The sequence below is a fragment of the Pseudorca crassidens genome, chromosome 19 (assembly GCF_039906515.1).
Source record: "Pseudorca crassidens isolate mPseCra1 chromosome 19, mPseCra1.hap1, whole genome shotgun sequence".
NCBI lineage: Eukaryota > Metazoa > Chordata > Mammalia > Artiodactyla > Delphinidae > Pseudorca > Pseudorca crassidens.
Window position 1 is genome coordinate 43,151,598 of NC_090314.1, and position 14,337 is coordinate 43,165,934.

At 53.8% G+C, this 14,337-nt stretch overlaps 1 protein-coding gene across 2 annotated transcripts in view; it reads right to left on the minus strand.

Annotated features, from left to right (window-relative positions):
• PLXDC1 (plexin domain containing 1) overlaps positions 1-14,337 on the minus strand; it is a 65,348-nt gene that overhangs the window by 48,816 nt on the left and 2,195 nt on the right. For both annotated transcript variants that reach the window (XM_067714009.1, XM_067714008.1), the window contains exon 2: positions 7,154-7,335. In XM_067714009.1, the coding sequence (XP_067570110.1) occupies positions 7,154-7,335 (182 nt within the window). The remainder of the gene's footprint in view (positions 1-7,153; positions 7,336-14,337) is intronic.

Below are 14,337 nucleotides of genomic sequence, written 5' to 3' on the forward strand. Positions count from 1 at the left end.
TGCCCAACTGTCTTGGATGATGTGGTTCCTATCCCACTGTGTGGTCCCTCAGCATTCCTGGGCCTGCCATGGCGGTTGCATGAGCTGGGAAGTTTTGCTTGGGCCAGAGAGGAGAGGAATTCAGGGAAGCTGGGCCAGGAGGAAGACTGGGGTAAGAGGAGGGGAGTCAGAATTTTCTATTAGGGTGTGAACCTGTTCTATTAGGGTGTGAACCTCCAAATCTGACTGCTCTTAAACTTGGTTCTTCCCAAACTGTGACCCAGACATGAACCACAGAACCAAGAAAACCTTTAATTTGGATTTGGAAATCCCCAGGCTTGAAGACATCCCCCTTCAGCCTCCTGGAGAATAAACTGTGGTTCTTCCCGGATTTCTAACTTACCACTATGGCTCTCCCCAATCCCTCCCTCGCCCACAAAATTTCCAGTGTTCCCAGGGCCTCAGGATTGGTCTTGGTGGAAAAATCTCTGGAAAGCTTAAGTCCGGACAAGAATCCTATTTCCACAGGGATGTGGTGGTAGAGTGAGTGTGGGAATAAAATCCAAGGAGATGGCTCTGACCAGGGGCCTGCCAGCTCATCCTGGGAGCACAGCCTGGATGGCTCAAGGCCTCCAAAGCAAGAGGGTCTCAGTTGGAAGGAGCATTGTGGCGAGGTCGCCAGGCAGGAAGTGCTGGGCAGAAGGGACTAGGAAGATGGGGTTGGGCCAGAGGGGTGAGAAGGGAAGATGGTCAGAGGGGCCTGGGCCAGAGAAGGCCTGGGATGGGGGCTGGGCAGAGGGGCTGAGGTGAGGGAGCTGGGCCAGAAGGGAAGCTGGGGCCAGGAGGGTGGACTGAGGAACAAAGAAGGGAGATGATGGGGCTCCGGGGTGGGCGGGGGGGAGGCAAAGGGGATGGCAGCCTACCTGCCAGGCCCGAAGCCCCTCGATAACGGCCCCAGAGCAGAGGGAACTAAAGCCTGGTTCCTGTTGGCAGAGATTAGACTGTGATATGGATAAACCGTTGAAAGCCAAGAAAACTTTATGAAACAGAGCAAATCAAACTTGCTGAAATGTCCCCTTCCTTCCACTTCCCTCTTGCTCAGCCCTCTGCTGCCAAGATCGGGTTTCCTTCGGCCAGAGAGACCCCAGCTCTCAGAGACGCTGACCAGAGACACGGGAGAAGCAGCAGTCTCTGGGCCCCTTCCCGGGGCACCTGCAGGGACCAAGGGGGCCCACCATCCAGGGGAGGGTGAGCGCACAGCCCAGGTGGTGTGGAGGTCTGGCTGTGCTGAAGGGGGCGGTCGTCACCATGCCCCATTGACTGCTGCTCAGTGCAAGGCCTAATGGGTTCAAGGCGGCGTAGGAATGGAGCCCAGGCCCCTCTGAGGATTCCGGCACGAGACCCCCCCGGGTCACAGTGTGTGCACACATGTTCCGGCATCTGTGGCATGTATAAGCACTGACATTCTCTTATGTGTGTGAGAACCCGGGAGTCAGTAGAGTTTGGTCCTTTGAGGCCACTAAGTCCAACAACTCACCACAGGCGCAACCTCTTCTCTTCAACAACCCTGTCTTTCAAGGCCTCTGGAGATGGAGAAATCCCTACTTCCTTTGTTCCTTCAAAACAGGAACACCCATCATGCACCAGGCACTGGCTACAGAGTGCTAAGACAGTCTTGGGTCTCATGGTGCCTCGGTTTCAGGGAAAGACAGGCAATAAAAACAAATAAATAGATAATTCAGGGCAGGAAGGGATATGAGCTGTGGAGGAAAATAGTCTATTCCCTCTGCCCCAGTCACAGCCCTGCAGCTATTAGGAAACAGCCACATCTAGAAGCTTCTCTATACCAGGTTAAATACCCCAAACTCCTTCAACCATGTTGGACTACTCTGGTTTCTAGAAAGCCATTTGAAAGGGGGTTCAAACCCCTCAGCTGTGGTCAGGACAAGAAAAACCCCACAGGATCCCCAGAGCCCCAACCGTGGTCCCCGGGTTTCTGTGGGTTTTCGTGGGTTTCCATGAACACAGCTGGCTTTCCCACCTCCGTCTGTGGCAGCCACTCCACACTCCTGACTCATCCCAGCCCACAGGCAGTGAGGAGCCCCAAGTCTTTTCCTCATGAACTGCTGCTAAGTCACATCTCTCCCACCTTATTCTAAACGGAAGTGCCAGGATTTCTAATTATCCCAATAGTTTCCTCTGGCCTGAGGCCAGCTATCCACCAGCCTGCCAAGGAAGCCTTCCGGTTCCTAATCTGACATTCTGAGCTCTCTTCCAGCTAAGGGAGAAGCCTGGTCTAGAAGTCTGATCCTCCAATCTTCTGGGCAGGGCTGGGGACACCCCTAGCGCAGTCAGAGGGGCCTCCTGCCAGGGTGGCCTTGCTTCTTCACGTCCACTCTTAATGTGTGGCTCCTGAGGGGGCCACAAAGCCCCCAGGATGCTGGAAGTCTTGTGGTCAAGTCCAGCCACATGGTGCCTGAGAAAGCCTCAGCTTCCAGTGTTCAGTTTGGCAACCGATTTTAAAATTGGTTTGAAATGTTACAGCTCCCAAGTTCCCACACCTAGAGAGCCATCAGGATCACATGGGGGGACTTTTAAAGAAACAGATTCCCAGGCTCCAGTGTTTCTCAGCCAATCAGTCCAGGGTGGAGCCCGAGAATTTGAGCTGTTTTTTTTTTTTTTGTGGTATGCGGTCCTCTCACTGTTGTGGCCTCTCCCGTTGCGGAGCAACAGGCTCCGGACGCACAGGCTCAGTGGCCAGGCTCACGGGCCCAGCCGCTGCGCGGCATGTGGGATCTTCCCGGACCGGGGCACAAACCCACGTCCCCTGCATCGGCAGGCGGACTCTCAACCACTGCGCCACCAGGGAAGCCCTGAGCTGTTTTTTAAGCTCTGGGGTTATTGAATCCATACTGGCTCTTAACGATCCCCACTGCCCTTTCTGAACACCCACAGATAATTGCTTCCAGAAGGCCACGCCTCTGTGGCTCTCTTCTGCAGTGGCCTCTCTGCACAGACTGGACCGTGGCCCTCTGACCATGGTGTCTGGCCCAGAGCAAATACCAGTTCTTTAACCAGTAGCCCAGCAAAGCTGGGGGTTGGGGACAGGGTGAGTTTCCAAGTGTTCCCTTACTTGGGGTACCTCTCCTGCCCTGGCCCTCCGTTCCACCATCCCACCATGGCTCCTTGGTTCTGCAGGATGGAGAAGACAGGGCAGCGTGGCGGGATTAGGGTGAGGCGAGGGCGGCACTGACCTCGGGTGTAACAGTTAAAGTGGCACCAGCAAAAAGAACTTATTTATAAAACAGAAACGGACTCACAGATTTCGAAAACAAGTTTATGGTGACCAAAGGCGAAACGTGGAGGGGAGGGATAAATTAGGAGGTTGGGGTTAACATATACACACTACTACATATAAAATAGATAACCAACAAGGACCTACTGTATAGTACTCAATATTCTGTAATAACCTATATAGGAAACGAATCTGAAAAAGAATGAATATAGGTATATGTATAACTGGATCCTTATGTTGTACACCTAAAACTAACACAACATTGTAAATCAACTATACTCCAATAAAATTTTTTTTAATAAAAACATTTAAAAAGCGGCACCTACAGACTCAGTCATCAAGAGAATATTTTAATGCCATATATTTTTAAATCAAATGAGTTAAACTGATGCAGAAAAATCCATGATGAACAAAAGATCAACATTTTAAATAAAGACAGGATCAGTAATGGGGCCAAGCCATGTCTGAGGACGAGGTAAAAGGAAAGGTAAGTCACAGAAATGATGCAGAAAGAGAGAGAGTTCAGAGAATGTATTACCCTGCTCCCTCCGCACCAGGCTGCAGGCTGGCCCTGGTCCGTCTCCCACCCGCACTGGTACAGCCCCTGTCCGGCACCCCTCCTGCAGAGGCATCACAGCCCTTGCTGCTTTGGGGACCCACCCTCCCTGCCAGCTCAGGCTCACGTGTAGAGGTCTTAGCTGCTCCCTGCTGCACTTTTTCCTAACGTCTTCTCTTCCTTCACCCTGCCCACACCTGGCCCTCCTGTGTATACTGTCCCTACATTAAATGGAAAGAAAGAAAGAGAGAGAGAGAGAGAGAGAGAGAGAGAAAGGAAGGGAGGGAGGGAGGGAGGGAGGAAGAAAGGAAGGAAGGAAGGAAGGAAGGAAGGAAAGAAGGAAGAAGGAAGGAAGGAAGGAAGGAAGGAAGGGAGGAAGGGAGGGAGGAAGAAAAGAAATGATGCAGGAAAAAATATTAAAATTCTAAAAATATCCTTAGAGAGAGAAGCTATTACATCCGTGACACAAGAACAATGGGAGACTATGTTTTTAAGAAATGATCAGAAAAGAATAAACAGCTCTTGGAAATGAAAAATATGAAAGTAGAAAAAAAATCGGTAACATTAAGAAAATAAGGTTGAGAATATCGCCCAGAAAGTGGATCAACAACAACAATTACAAGCAAACTAACAAATAGACAACAAAAAATGCAAAGGGATAGAAACAGAAGAGAGAAGAAAGTTTGGGGATCAATCCCCGAGATGGACATCTAATTGAGGGGTGTGGTAGAAACAGGAGAGTACATAGAGAAAAGATGATCAAAGCAATAAAACAAGAAGACCTTCCAGAACTGGCGAATGTAAGTCTCTGGGTTGAAACAGTCCATCAAGTGTCCAGCGCAGTGAGAGAGAAAGAGCCCAAACAGGCACTTTCAGAATGCTGGGGTTAAGGGAACACCCCTGAAAGCTTCCAGAGGCGGAGAAAGCAGGCATCTACAGAGATCAGGCGTAAGCGCATCAGACCTCTCAACAGTGACATCAGAAGCCAGAAGACCATGTGAGATGCCTGCAAACTTGGGAAGGAAAATTATTTTTAATATAGAATTCTATATTCAGCCAAACCATCAATCAAGGGTGAGGATACAATAAAGGCGTTTTCAGATGTGCAAGTTCTCCTCTTCTGTACCCTTTCTCAGAAAGCTAAACAAACAAGGGAATGAAGTGGGAAAGAAAACACACAGGGTCAAGAGAACAGGGTGCCCAGCAAGGAGAGAGATAAGGGAGTTCCAGGATGAAGGAGAGGGAGGTCCCGGGATGGCTGTGGGCAGGCAGGCGAGCATCCGGCCAGGTTGGAGAAGGATGACGACGGCTGAGAGGTTTCCAAAAAAAAACCCCAAAAAACAAAAACTGACAGGTTTGGCCACACCAAAAATTATATTTAAGGCCAATGGATGTTTAAGATTATATAGCAGTGGACTTCCCTGGTGGCTCAGTGGTTAAGAATCCGCCTGCCAACGCAGGGGACACAGGTTCGAGCCCTGGTCCAGGAAGATCCCACATGCCGCAGAGCATCTAAGCCTGTGCGCCACAACTACTGAGCCTGCGCTCTAGAGCCCACGAGCCACAGCTACTAAACCTGCGTGCCACAACTACTGAAGCTCGCATGCCTCGAGACTGTGCTTCGCAACAAGAGAAGCCACTGCAATGAGAAGCCCGCACACCACAACGAAGGGTAGCCCCCGCTCGCCGCAACTAGATAAAGCCCGCACGCAGCAACGGAGACCCAGTGCAGCCAAGAAGTAATTAATTAAGAAGAAAAAAGAATATATAGCCATGGTAAGTACAAAAAACTAAGAAAGTAGGTGGGGATTGGGGGCAAGAAAGGCAAAAATGATGCAAGAAAGTAAACAGTGACATTACCCTGATTGGATTAGTGGTGAACAATATTTACCTGATTACAATAAAAAGCAGAGCATATGGATTTAACAGTTGTATTGAGAGCGTTAAACCACGCTTGGGGGAGTAGATAAAAGGCATATAAAAGGCACTCTTCATCTACACAACAGGCAACCAACAGATAATGTCTAAATGGATTTATTGACAGGTAGCAGTGTAAGCAAATTACTTAGAAATATGGAGATGACCTCCAGGAGAAGGTGCCCAAAGTGACACCTTCTGAGAGAGGGGTGGGCAGGTCCGGAGGAGAGGGGTGGACTGATGTGTTTTGTTTTCTGATTTTAGCACTATTTGGCCTTTTTTTTTTTTTTTTGCTGTACGCGGGCCTCTCACTGTTGTGGCCTCTCCCATTGCGGAGCACAGGCTCCAGACGCGCGGGCCCAGCCACTCCGCAGCACGTGGGATCTTCCTGGACCGGGGCACGAACCTGTGTCCCCTGCATCGGCAGGTGGACTCTCAACCACTGTGCCACCAGGGAAGCCCTATTTGGCCTTTTTGACTGCATGTGCTTCTTGGATTTAAAAAATTAGTTCCTAACATAAAATAAAGAAATGCCAAGAAGCCCATCCTCTTGTTGTTTCTCTTTTCATAGTTTTTCTGCATCCTGAGAACCCATCCTCTTCACCGGCAGCCGTGCGCGCCTCCACACACAGCCATGGGCACATTCACACTCACACGGTCTCACACACACACACACACACACACACACACTCATCTCAGACACAGCAGCTCGTGGTGACAGACACACAGGCAAATGTACATAATACACAATAACCCTCAGACGTACACATGATTACAGATTCTCCCACAGACACAGAGGCCCCCATGAGCCTCCCAGGTAGCCAGCTGGGGAGCAGGGCCGGCTCTACAAGGGGCCAATTCCTCCCTGCATTGCCACCCCCAGAACTGCCCCAGGCAGAGGAGGTTTTCTCCTGCAGCATCACCCTAACTGCTTCCTCCACTCGGAGCGCCCTCCCCGGAGGCTGAGCAACCAGAGCCTCTGTACCATGAACCCTCTGGAGCCACATGGTCTGTAGATGGTGCAGAAATGAGGTCGGGGTGGCGCCAGAGCTGGCAGCCGGCTGTGACTAATAATGCCACCTTCATTCAGCTTCTAGTGGAGGCCCTAAGAAGCGGAAGAGTCCAGTGTCAGGAACCCTGCGGACATGCTGTGCATCCTTGAGCAAGTCACTTCACCTCTCTGGGTCCACAAGGAGGTAGGCAAGCCTATGAAGCTCTGAGAGGCCAAGATCTTATGACCCAGGCTTGACCCCGCTTCCATCCCCTCTCCCGGGAGCCCTGTCTCCACACCGACGTCCAGGCCCAACCTCAAAGGATACACTTGTGTGTCTGACAAGTGTACATGGGGCACCTGGGGGCCCCCCCACTGCCAATTCCCTCCCGCTCCATGTCCCACCAGCACTTACCACCACCCTGGTCCCGTTATCCGGCAGTGTGTCAATGGCCAGGGTGCCCCCACCCAGGTCCTGGCTCAGCTGAGTCCTGTCCGGCTCCGACACTTGGCCAGGGATCTCTCGGGCTCTCCGATTCCAGCCCTGCACGGTGGTCCCCTGGACGGCCGCTCCAGAGCCTCGGCCTGCATCCTGACCTGGGAGAACGGGACAGAAAGTTGAGTCCTGACAGTCAGCGTGAAGGCCCTGGAGGGGGACCAGCCTGCTTACTCTGCAGAAGCCCTGATTCCCATGCCGTCATTGACTCTGGGGACACTGACATTCAGGGCAGGAGATACCCAGCATGCACTGAGCTCCACCCACACACTTTGCACAGGAAACACTTTAGCCCTCACTCCAGCCCTCCACCGTAGGTATGATGCTCTCCATTTTGCAGACAAGAATCAGCAGCTCACAGAGGTTAAAGAAGATCATACAGCAGGTAGGGATGGAGATAAGTTTCCCTTATCTGCCCCCAAAGGGATGATTATTCTCAACTTCACTGGAATCATCTGGGGAGTTTTAAAAATTCCTGCTGTCTGAGTTCCACCCCAGAGATTCTGATATAATTGGTCTGCGGTGTGGCCTGTGCGTGTGGATCCTTAAATGACCCCCCGGAGAGCTTTTGAGAAGACCTGGACCTTACACGGCAGACAAGGGTGAGAACAATTGCTCTGGAACATTCCAAACCAGTTCCCTATTTCTCTACCACAAGTGGCACACAATCTCACCTTCCAGGGACTAGAAGCCAGAGAGCAGAGTTCTTTTAGTTCAAGGCTTCTCATCCTTGGTACTACTGACATTTTGGACTGGATAATTCTTTGTTGTGGAGGACTGTCCTATGCATTGCAGGACTTTTTAGCAGCATCCCTGGCCTCTACCCTCTAGATGCCAGTAGCACCTCCTCCCAGGTTGTGACAGTTGAAGATGTCTCCATAGCGGGGACCACTGTTTAGTCTCATCACTACCTTCAAACACCTTGGGCAAGTCACTTTCCCCATGAAACAAGGAGCTTAGACACCATCAATGATGGCAAATAGATTTCATCTCAAAAGCCATCTCCAATCGATTAGTGACAGCCAGGAGCACTCTAATTGTGAAGAATTCTGAGGTTCCATTTGTGTTTAGCAGGAAAGGTTGTCATGATCAATTAGCAATGTCTGCTGAGGGCACAGGATTGGAAAGTGGCTGCACACAGGCCATCTAGCAGCCGTTCCTCGACTTGATGCTCTCTCCAGTTCCCTCTAGGTCATTTCTGTGTCATTCCAAATGACACAGAAACCATGCTTTTCCATTTCAGAAAGATTTGTGCCCCCGAAGATGTGTCTTATACGGTCTCTCCAATTGCCACACCTACTATGGACGTGTATATGGGACACAGACCACCAGACGGGTGGAGGCGGCATTCCCTGTGATCTCCATCAGTTTCAGGCCTGCACTGTGTCAGAGGCCCTTCTCCACCTCGACCTGCCCCACCCCCTCCCCAGAGCTCCTGGATGTAGCCCTCTCTCCTAGAGCACCTGCTGGTGGTCTAACTGTGCCTGTCCCCCTGGCAGCCTTGAGCTCCCACAGGACCCTCCCACCTTCCGTAAATGTGTGCCCTCGGTGCCTCGCGAACAGTAGGTGCTCAGTCACTGCGTAATTGAGGACACTCTACTGGGGGTAACTTGGGAGCCATCAGAACAGAGGCTGAGAAAAGGCTTGCCCAGGACCAGGCCTGGGACCGGGGCCAGGAGCCTGCTGTGGGGCTCTGGTTTGTCATTAGACATTTTATCCAATTAAGTCATTCTTGGCTGCTGGTGCCTGCTGGATCCTTGCCGGCCCCCTCTCACTCCCCTGCCCCTAATCGCAACCAGATGCTCTGGAAAAGATGGAGAGAGGGTGGTCTCCAGACCCCTTCCCCAAGATGTCCACTGGCTGAGATGGACCTGAGCCCAGTGCTGGGAAGGCAGCCTGCCTGTGGCCCAGACCCCAAGCCAGGGCTGTCTTGCCGCTCTCGGGTGGGGCCCACAGCTGCCCCTGGTGGCAGAACTACTTGTGCTGGGCTGGTCTGCCCAGCTCCCTGGGTCCTCCTGCAAGCAGCCCTCAGGCCTGGGCAGGACCCAGAACAGGAAAGGAGCATGTGCAGAGCAAGGAGAGGAGCTCAGCTGGCCCAGAAAGGGTTGCTGGGGATCTGCAGGCATCACCGTCCTGCAACCGAGAGAGGAGGGAGCCTGGATGGTGGGGGCCTGAGGCCTGGGGAGAGGGCAGGGAGAGGCGCCTAGCCAGAGCTGGGGCCAGGGAGGGCACACCTGCCACCACAACCTGTGTGACCTTGGACCCATCAGTTTACCTCTCTAAGCCTCAGTTTCCTCATCACGAACATGGGGATGACAATCATGCCTGTGGCACAGGCCACCGTGAGCATCAAGGAAGAAAAATAAATGAGAAGGTTTTTTAAACAAGGAGGGGCTTCCCTGGTGGCGCAGTGGTTAAGAATCCGCCTGCCAATGCAGCGGACACAGGTTCGAGCCCTGGTCCGGGAAGATCCCACTTGCCGCAGAGCGTGCACCACAACTACTTGAGCCTGCGCTCTAGAGCCCGCGTGCCACAACTACGGAAGCCCACGTGCCTAGAGCTTGTGCTCCGCAATAAGAGAAGCCACCGCACATGGACCACAGGGAAGAATAGCCCCTGCTCACCTCAACCAGAGAAAGCCCGCATGCAGCAAAGAAGACCCAACGCAGTCAATAATTAATTAATTAATTAATTAATTTTTTAAAAAAGTTAATGATATAAACAGGGATGCTCAGGGTCAGAGGCAAAGTGTCCAGGAGGGAGACAGGGGCGCGGGACAGAGAGGGAGGTTGCCGAGGAACCTTGCCCTACTCTGTCCTAACCCTGAATCTTGCCCTCCCAACCCCCGACACCCTGCCCCCTCCCAGTTGGCTAGGATGGGACACCACCCTTTCCGCCTGCAGAAGGAGCCCACATGGCTGGTTGCTCACGTGTGTGTGTTGGGGCCCACATGCACACACACACTTGCCTGAAGGCCTGGGCCCTCCTCCTGCAGGCTCACACACATGTTACACACCTATCCAACCCTCAGCCACCCCCGGCCCTGCCTTCTGCCTTGCCCTGGAGAGCTCCCTCTTCCCAGCAAGAAGCTTCCAGAGCATACGCTAGTCATGGATTCATCCATTCCACCACCCATGGCCCTAAGTGGCATACAGTCTAGTGGGATGTCACAATAGTGACAGTAATGATAAAAATAACAGCTGACTTTTTTTTTTTTTTGCGGTACACTGGCCTCTCACTGCTGTGGCCTCTCCTGTTGCGGAGCACAGGCTCTGGACGCGCAGGCCCAGTGGCCATGGCTCACGGGCCCAACCGCTCCGCGACATGTGGGATCCTCCCGGACCGGGGCACGAACCCGTGTCCCCCGCATTGGCAGGCAGACTCTCAACCACTGCGCCACCAGGGAAGCCCAACAGCTGACTTTTAGAGAATGGGTACTCTGTGCTGGTACTATTCCAAGGGCTTTAAACCCACTAACTCATTGAACCCTCACAGTCACCCTCTGAGAGAGGTGCTAGTTTTAGATCTATTTTACAAATTGGGACACCTAGGCACGAGGACATTAAGGAATCTCCCCAGGTCACACAACTAGTCCAGGACAGGAATTGCACTCAGGCACAGAAAAAGTGCAGGCTCTGCTCAGACCACAGAAGGTACAAGAGGTGACCGGCAATGCCAGGCTGCGTCCTAAGGTGCAGGGGCAGCCCCAGGGCAGAATGCACTGGGTGCCATTGGGTCCGAACCTGGCAGCTTCTCTGGCAGACTGTAGCCCCTGGAATGCAGGGGGACGGCCCAGTGGTAGTGCCCCAACCCTCTTCTGGTGCCCCTGCCCTGCTCCAGGGCAAAAAGCAACAGGCTGACTTCACAAGGTCTGGTCACGCAATCCCAGCGCCTGGGCCAAGCCACCTTCATCCCATGCATCACACAAGCTTGCCATTCCAGCCTCATGGCCACCACTCAGTCCTGGCCACCGTCACCTCTTTCCTGGTGGCAACTTCAGCCCCCACCCTTAATGCCCTCGGGCCAGTCTCCCACACGCCTGCCAGGGCATCCTGTCCAGAGGACAGACTTCGTTCCATCTCCCCCATGCTCCCCGCTCGCCATGACCCTTCGGCTGAAAGCCCAGCTCCTCCCCTCAGCACTTGAGCCCCTTCATGACGGGATCCCTGCTGGCTCTCCAGCCTCCCATCTTCCTAAAGCCCTTTGCAGGACGCAGCCCTACTCTCCCTGGCCACGAGGCTTCACACATGCAATTTTCTCATCCTAGATCACTCTGCTCCATAAATAAATCTTTCTCCTGATGAGCTCTTGCTCATCCTTCAAGTCTCATGAGATGTCACTTCTTCCCAGTGCCTCCTCTGACATTTCTGCCCCTCACCCCAAATGCTACATGCACCGTCCCAGCCCTGATCCTGACATATTGCTGCTACCTGTGCCACCACAGGCTCTAGGTGCCTGACATAGAGCAGATGCTCATCAAACACACATGGACGATGGAAGGAAGGAAGGAGGGAGGAAGGGAGGGAGGGAGGGAGGGAGGAAGGGAGGGAGGAAGGAAGGGAGGGAGGGAGGAAGGAAGGGAGGGAGGGAGGAAGGAAGGAAGGAAGGAAGGAAAGGAGGGAGGGAGGGAGGAAGGAAGGAAGGAAAGGAGGGAGGGAGGGAGGAAGGAAGGAAGGAAGGAAGGAAAGGAGGGAGGGAGGGAGGAAGGAAGGAGGGAAAGGAGGGAGGGAGGGAGGAAGGGAGGGAGGGAGGGAGGGAGGAAGGGAGGGAGGAAGGGAGGAAGGAAAGGAGGGAGGGAGGGAGGAAGGGAGGAAGGAAGGGAGGGAGGGAGGGAGGGAGGAAGGGAGGGAGGAAGGGAGGAAGGAAAGGAGGGAGGGAGGGAGGAAGGGAGGAAGGAAGGGAGGGAGGGAGGGAGGGAGGAAGGGAGGGAGGGAGGGAGGAAGGGAGGGAGGGAGGGAGGGAGGAAGGGAGGAAGAGAGGAAGGGAGGAAGGAAGGGAGGGAGGAAGGGAGGGAGGAAGGGAGGGAGGGGGAAGGGAGGGAGGGAGGGAGGGAGGGAGGAAAGGAGGGAGGGAGGGAGGAAGGGAGGGAGGAAGGGAGGAAGGGAGGGAGGAAGGGAGGAAGGGAGGGAGGAAGGAAGGAAGGAAGGGAGGGAGGAAGGGAGGGAGGAAGGGAGGAAGGGAGGGAGGGAGGAAGGAAGGAAGGAAGGAAAGGAGGGAGGGAGGGAGGAAGGGAGGAAGGAAGGGAGGGAGGAAGGGAGGGAGGAAGGGAGGGAGGGGGAAGGGAGGGAGGGAGGGAGGGAGGAAGAGAGGAAGGGAGGGAGGGAGGGAGGGAGAGAGGGAGGAAGGGAGGCATCCTTAAATGTCCTAAGTACCTGCAACCCACAGGGTTGAAAAGACTCTTCCCTCATGGCACAGCCTCACCAGAAACCCTCCCTGTAGTATCACAGCAATAAAAGCACAGGTTTGGGGGCTTCCCTGGTGGCACAGTGGTTGGGAGTCCGCCTGCCGATGCAGGGGACACAGGTTCGTGCCCTGGTCCGGGAGGATCCCACATGCCGCGGAGCAGCTGGGCCTGTGAGCCATGGCTGCTGGGCCCGCGCGTCTGGAGCCTGTGCTCCGCAGCGGGAAGTTATAAAAAAAAAGCACAGGTTTGGAATCAGACAAGCTTGAGACTGAACTTTGAATCTATCGCTTATTGACTATGACTCTGGACGAACTGCATAATCTCTCTAAGCCTCAGTTTCCTCCTCTGGAAAATGGAAATGATAAAACCTACATCGGGCGAGTCATTCTGAGTCTTAAATAAAATAACGTGCACTAAGCACCCAGCAGAGTCCTCCTGCCTTTCCTGGGATTCACGTGACGAGCAACTTTCTGAGGGGCCCGGGGAAGGCTCCAGACCCTGAGCTGAAATCCTGCCCCTCAGTTACAAAGTCCCCAACTGCAGCCTCTCCCCTCCTGCTGGCAGGCAGAAACCCACTGAGGACCCTGATCTGGGGAGAGAGAGGGAGGCATGAGGAAGGGGCAGGGAGAGATGGCCAGTAGCTCAGAAGAAAAGAGGGGAGGAGAGGAGAAGAGAAGAGTTTGCCTCTCTGAGTTTCTCTCAAAGGGACAGACTGGGGTCTGTGACCCCCTCTGATTCATTCACTCACTCAGTACATGTTTATTGAGACCCTACTGTGTGCCAGGCACCGTGCTGGGTGCTGGGGCAATAACAGGGAACAGGCAGACACAACCCCCGTGCCCATGAAGATTCTAGTCGGGAAAGACACACACAAGATGAGTAATTCAGCAAACGAGACAACGTGAGGCAGTGCGAAGGGCTGTGAGGGAAACAGAAGGACGAGAGGGCTCGGGATTGTTGCTACTCTGGACAGAGCCCTCAGGGTGAGCCTCTCTGAGAGGTGGCCCTTGAGCTGATGGAGACCTGGACAAAGAGAAGCCAGGGGACAGATCCCAGGGGACAGCAGCCTGAGGGTTTTGGGGGATGGCCGCAGGCAGAATGAGAGCAGGGGTGGAGGTGGGGAGGGGCTATTCGATGGCCACTGTGAGAAATCTGGATTTCAGTCTCGCTCTGCTTGGAGGTCCCTGGTGAGCAAGGAGGAGGCCGGAAGCAGAGTCAGAGCTTCAAGGGGCCCTAGAGGCAATCTGGTCCAAACCTCATTTTATGGATGGGGAAACCAAGGGTCAGAGAAAGGAGGAAGTTGCCAGGGTCACCAGGGGTCGGTGCTGGCCCTGGTCTCCTGACAGCCAGGAAGTCACGTCCAGCCTTTTCCTTCTCTGTCTGCTGTAGGCACTTCCGGTTTCCCCTGGACCAGACCCTGAGTGCCACCACCCCAACGCTCCCCCTGTGCACCCCAGTATCTTCCTGTCCATCTGTCTGTCTATCAGCCTCTGCTGGTCTCGCCACCTGACTATATCTTTGGGTCACTCATCTTTCTCTTGCTCCCGTTTTAATGATAGACGAAGTTTCAAGGCTCCACTAAACAAGCCAATTCATCAAGTGGGAGGGGAGATCTCAGCTTCCTCCTGAGCCCATCCCCACCGCAGCGCGGAAGACTTGGAGCCTTGGGGCTGGATGGCAGCGCCCCTCAGGTCCAGCT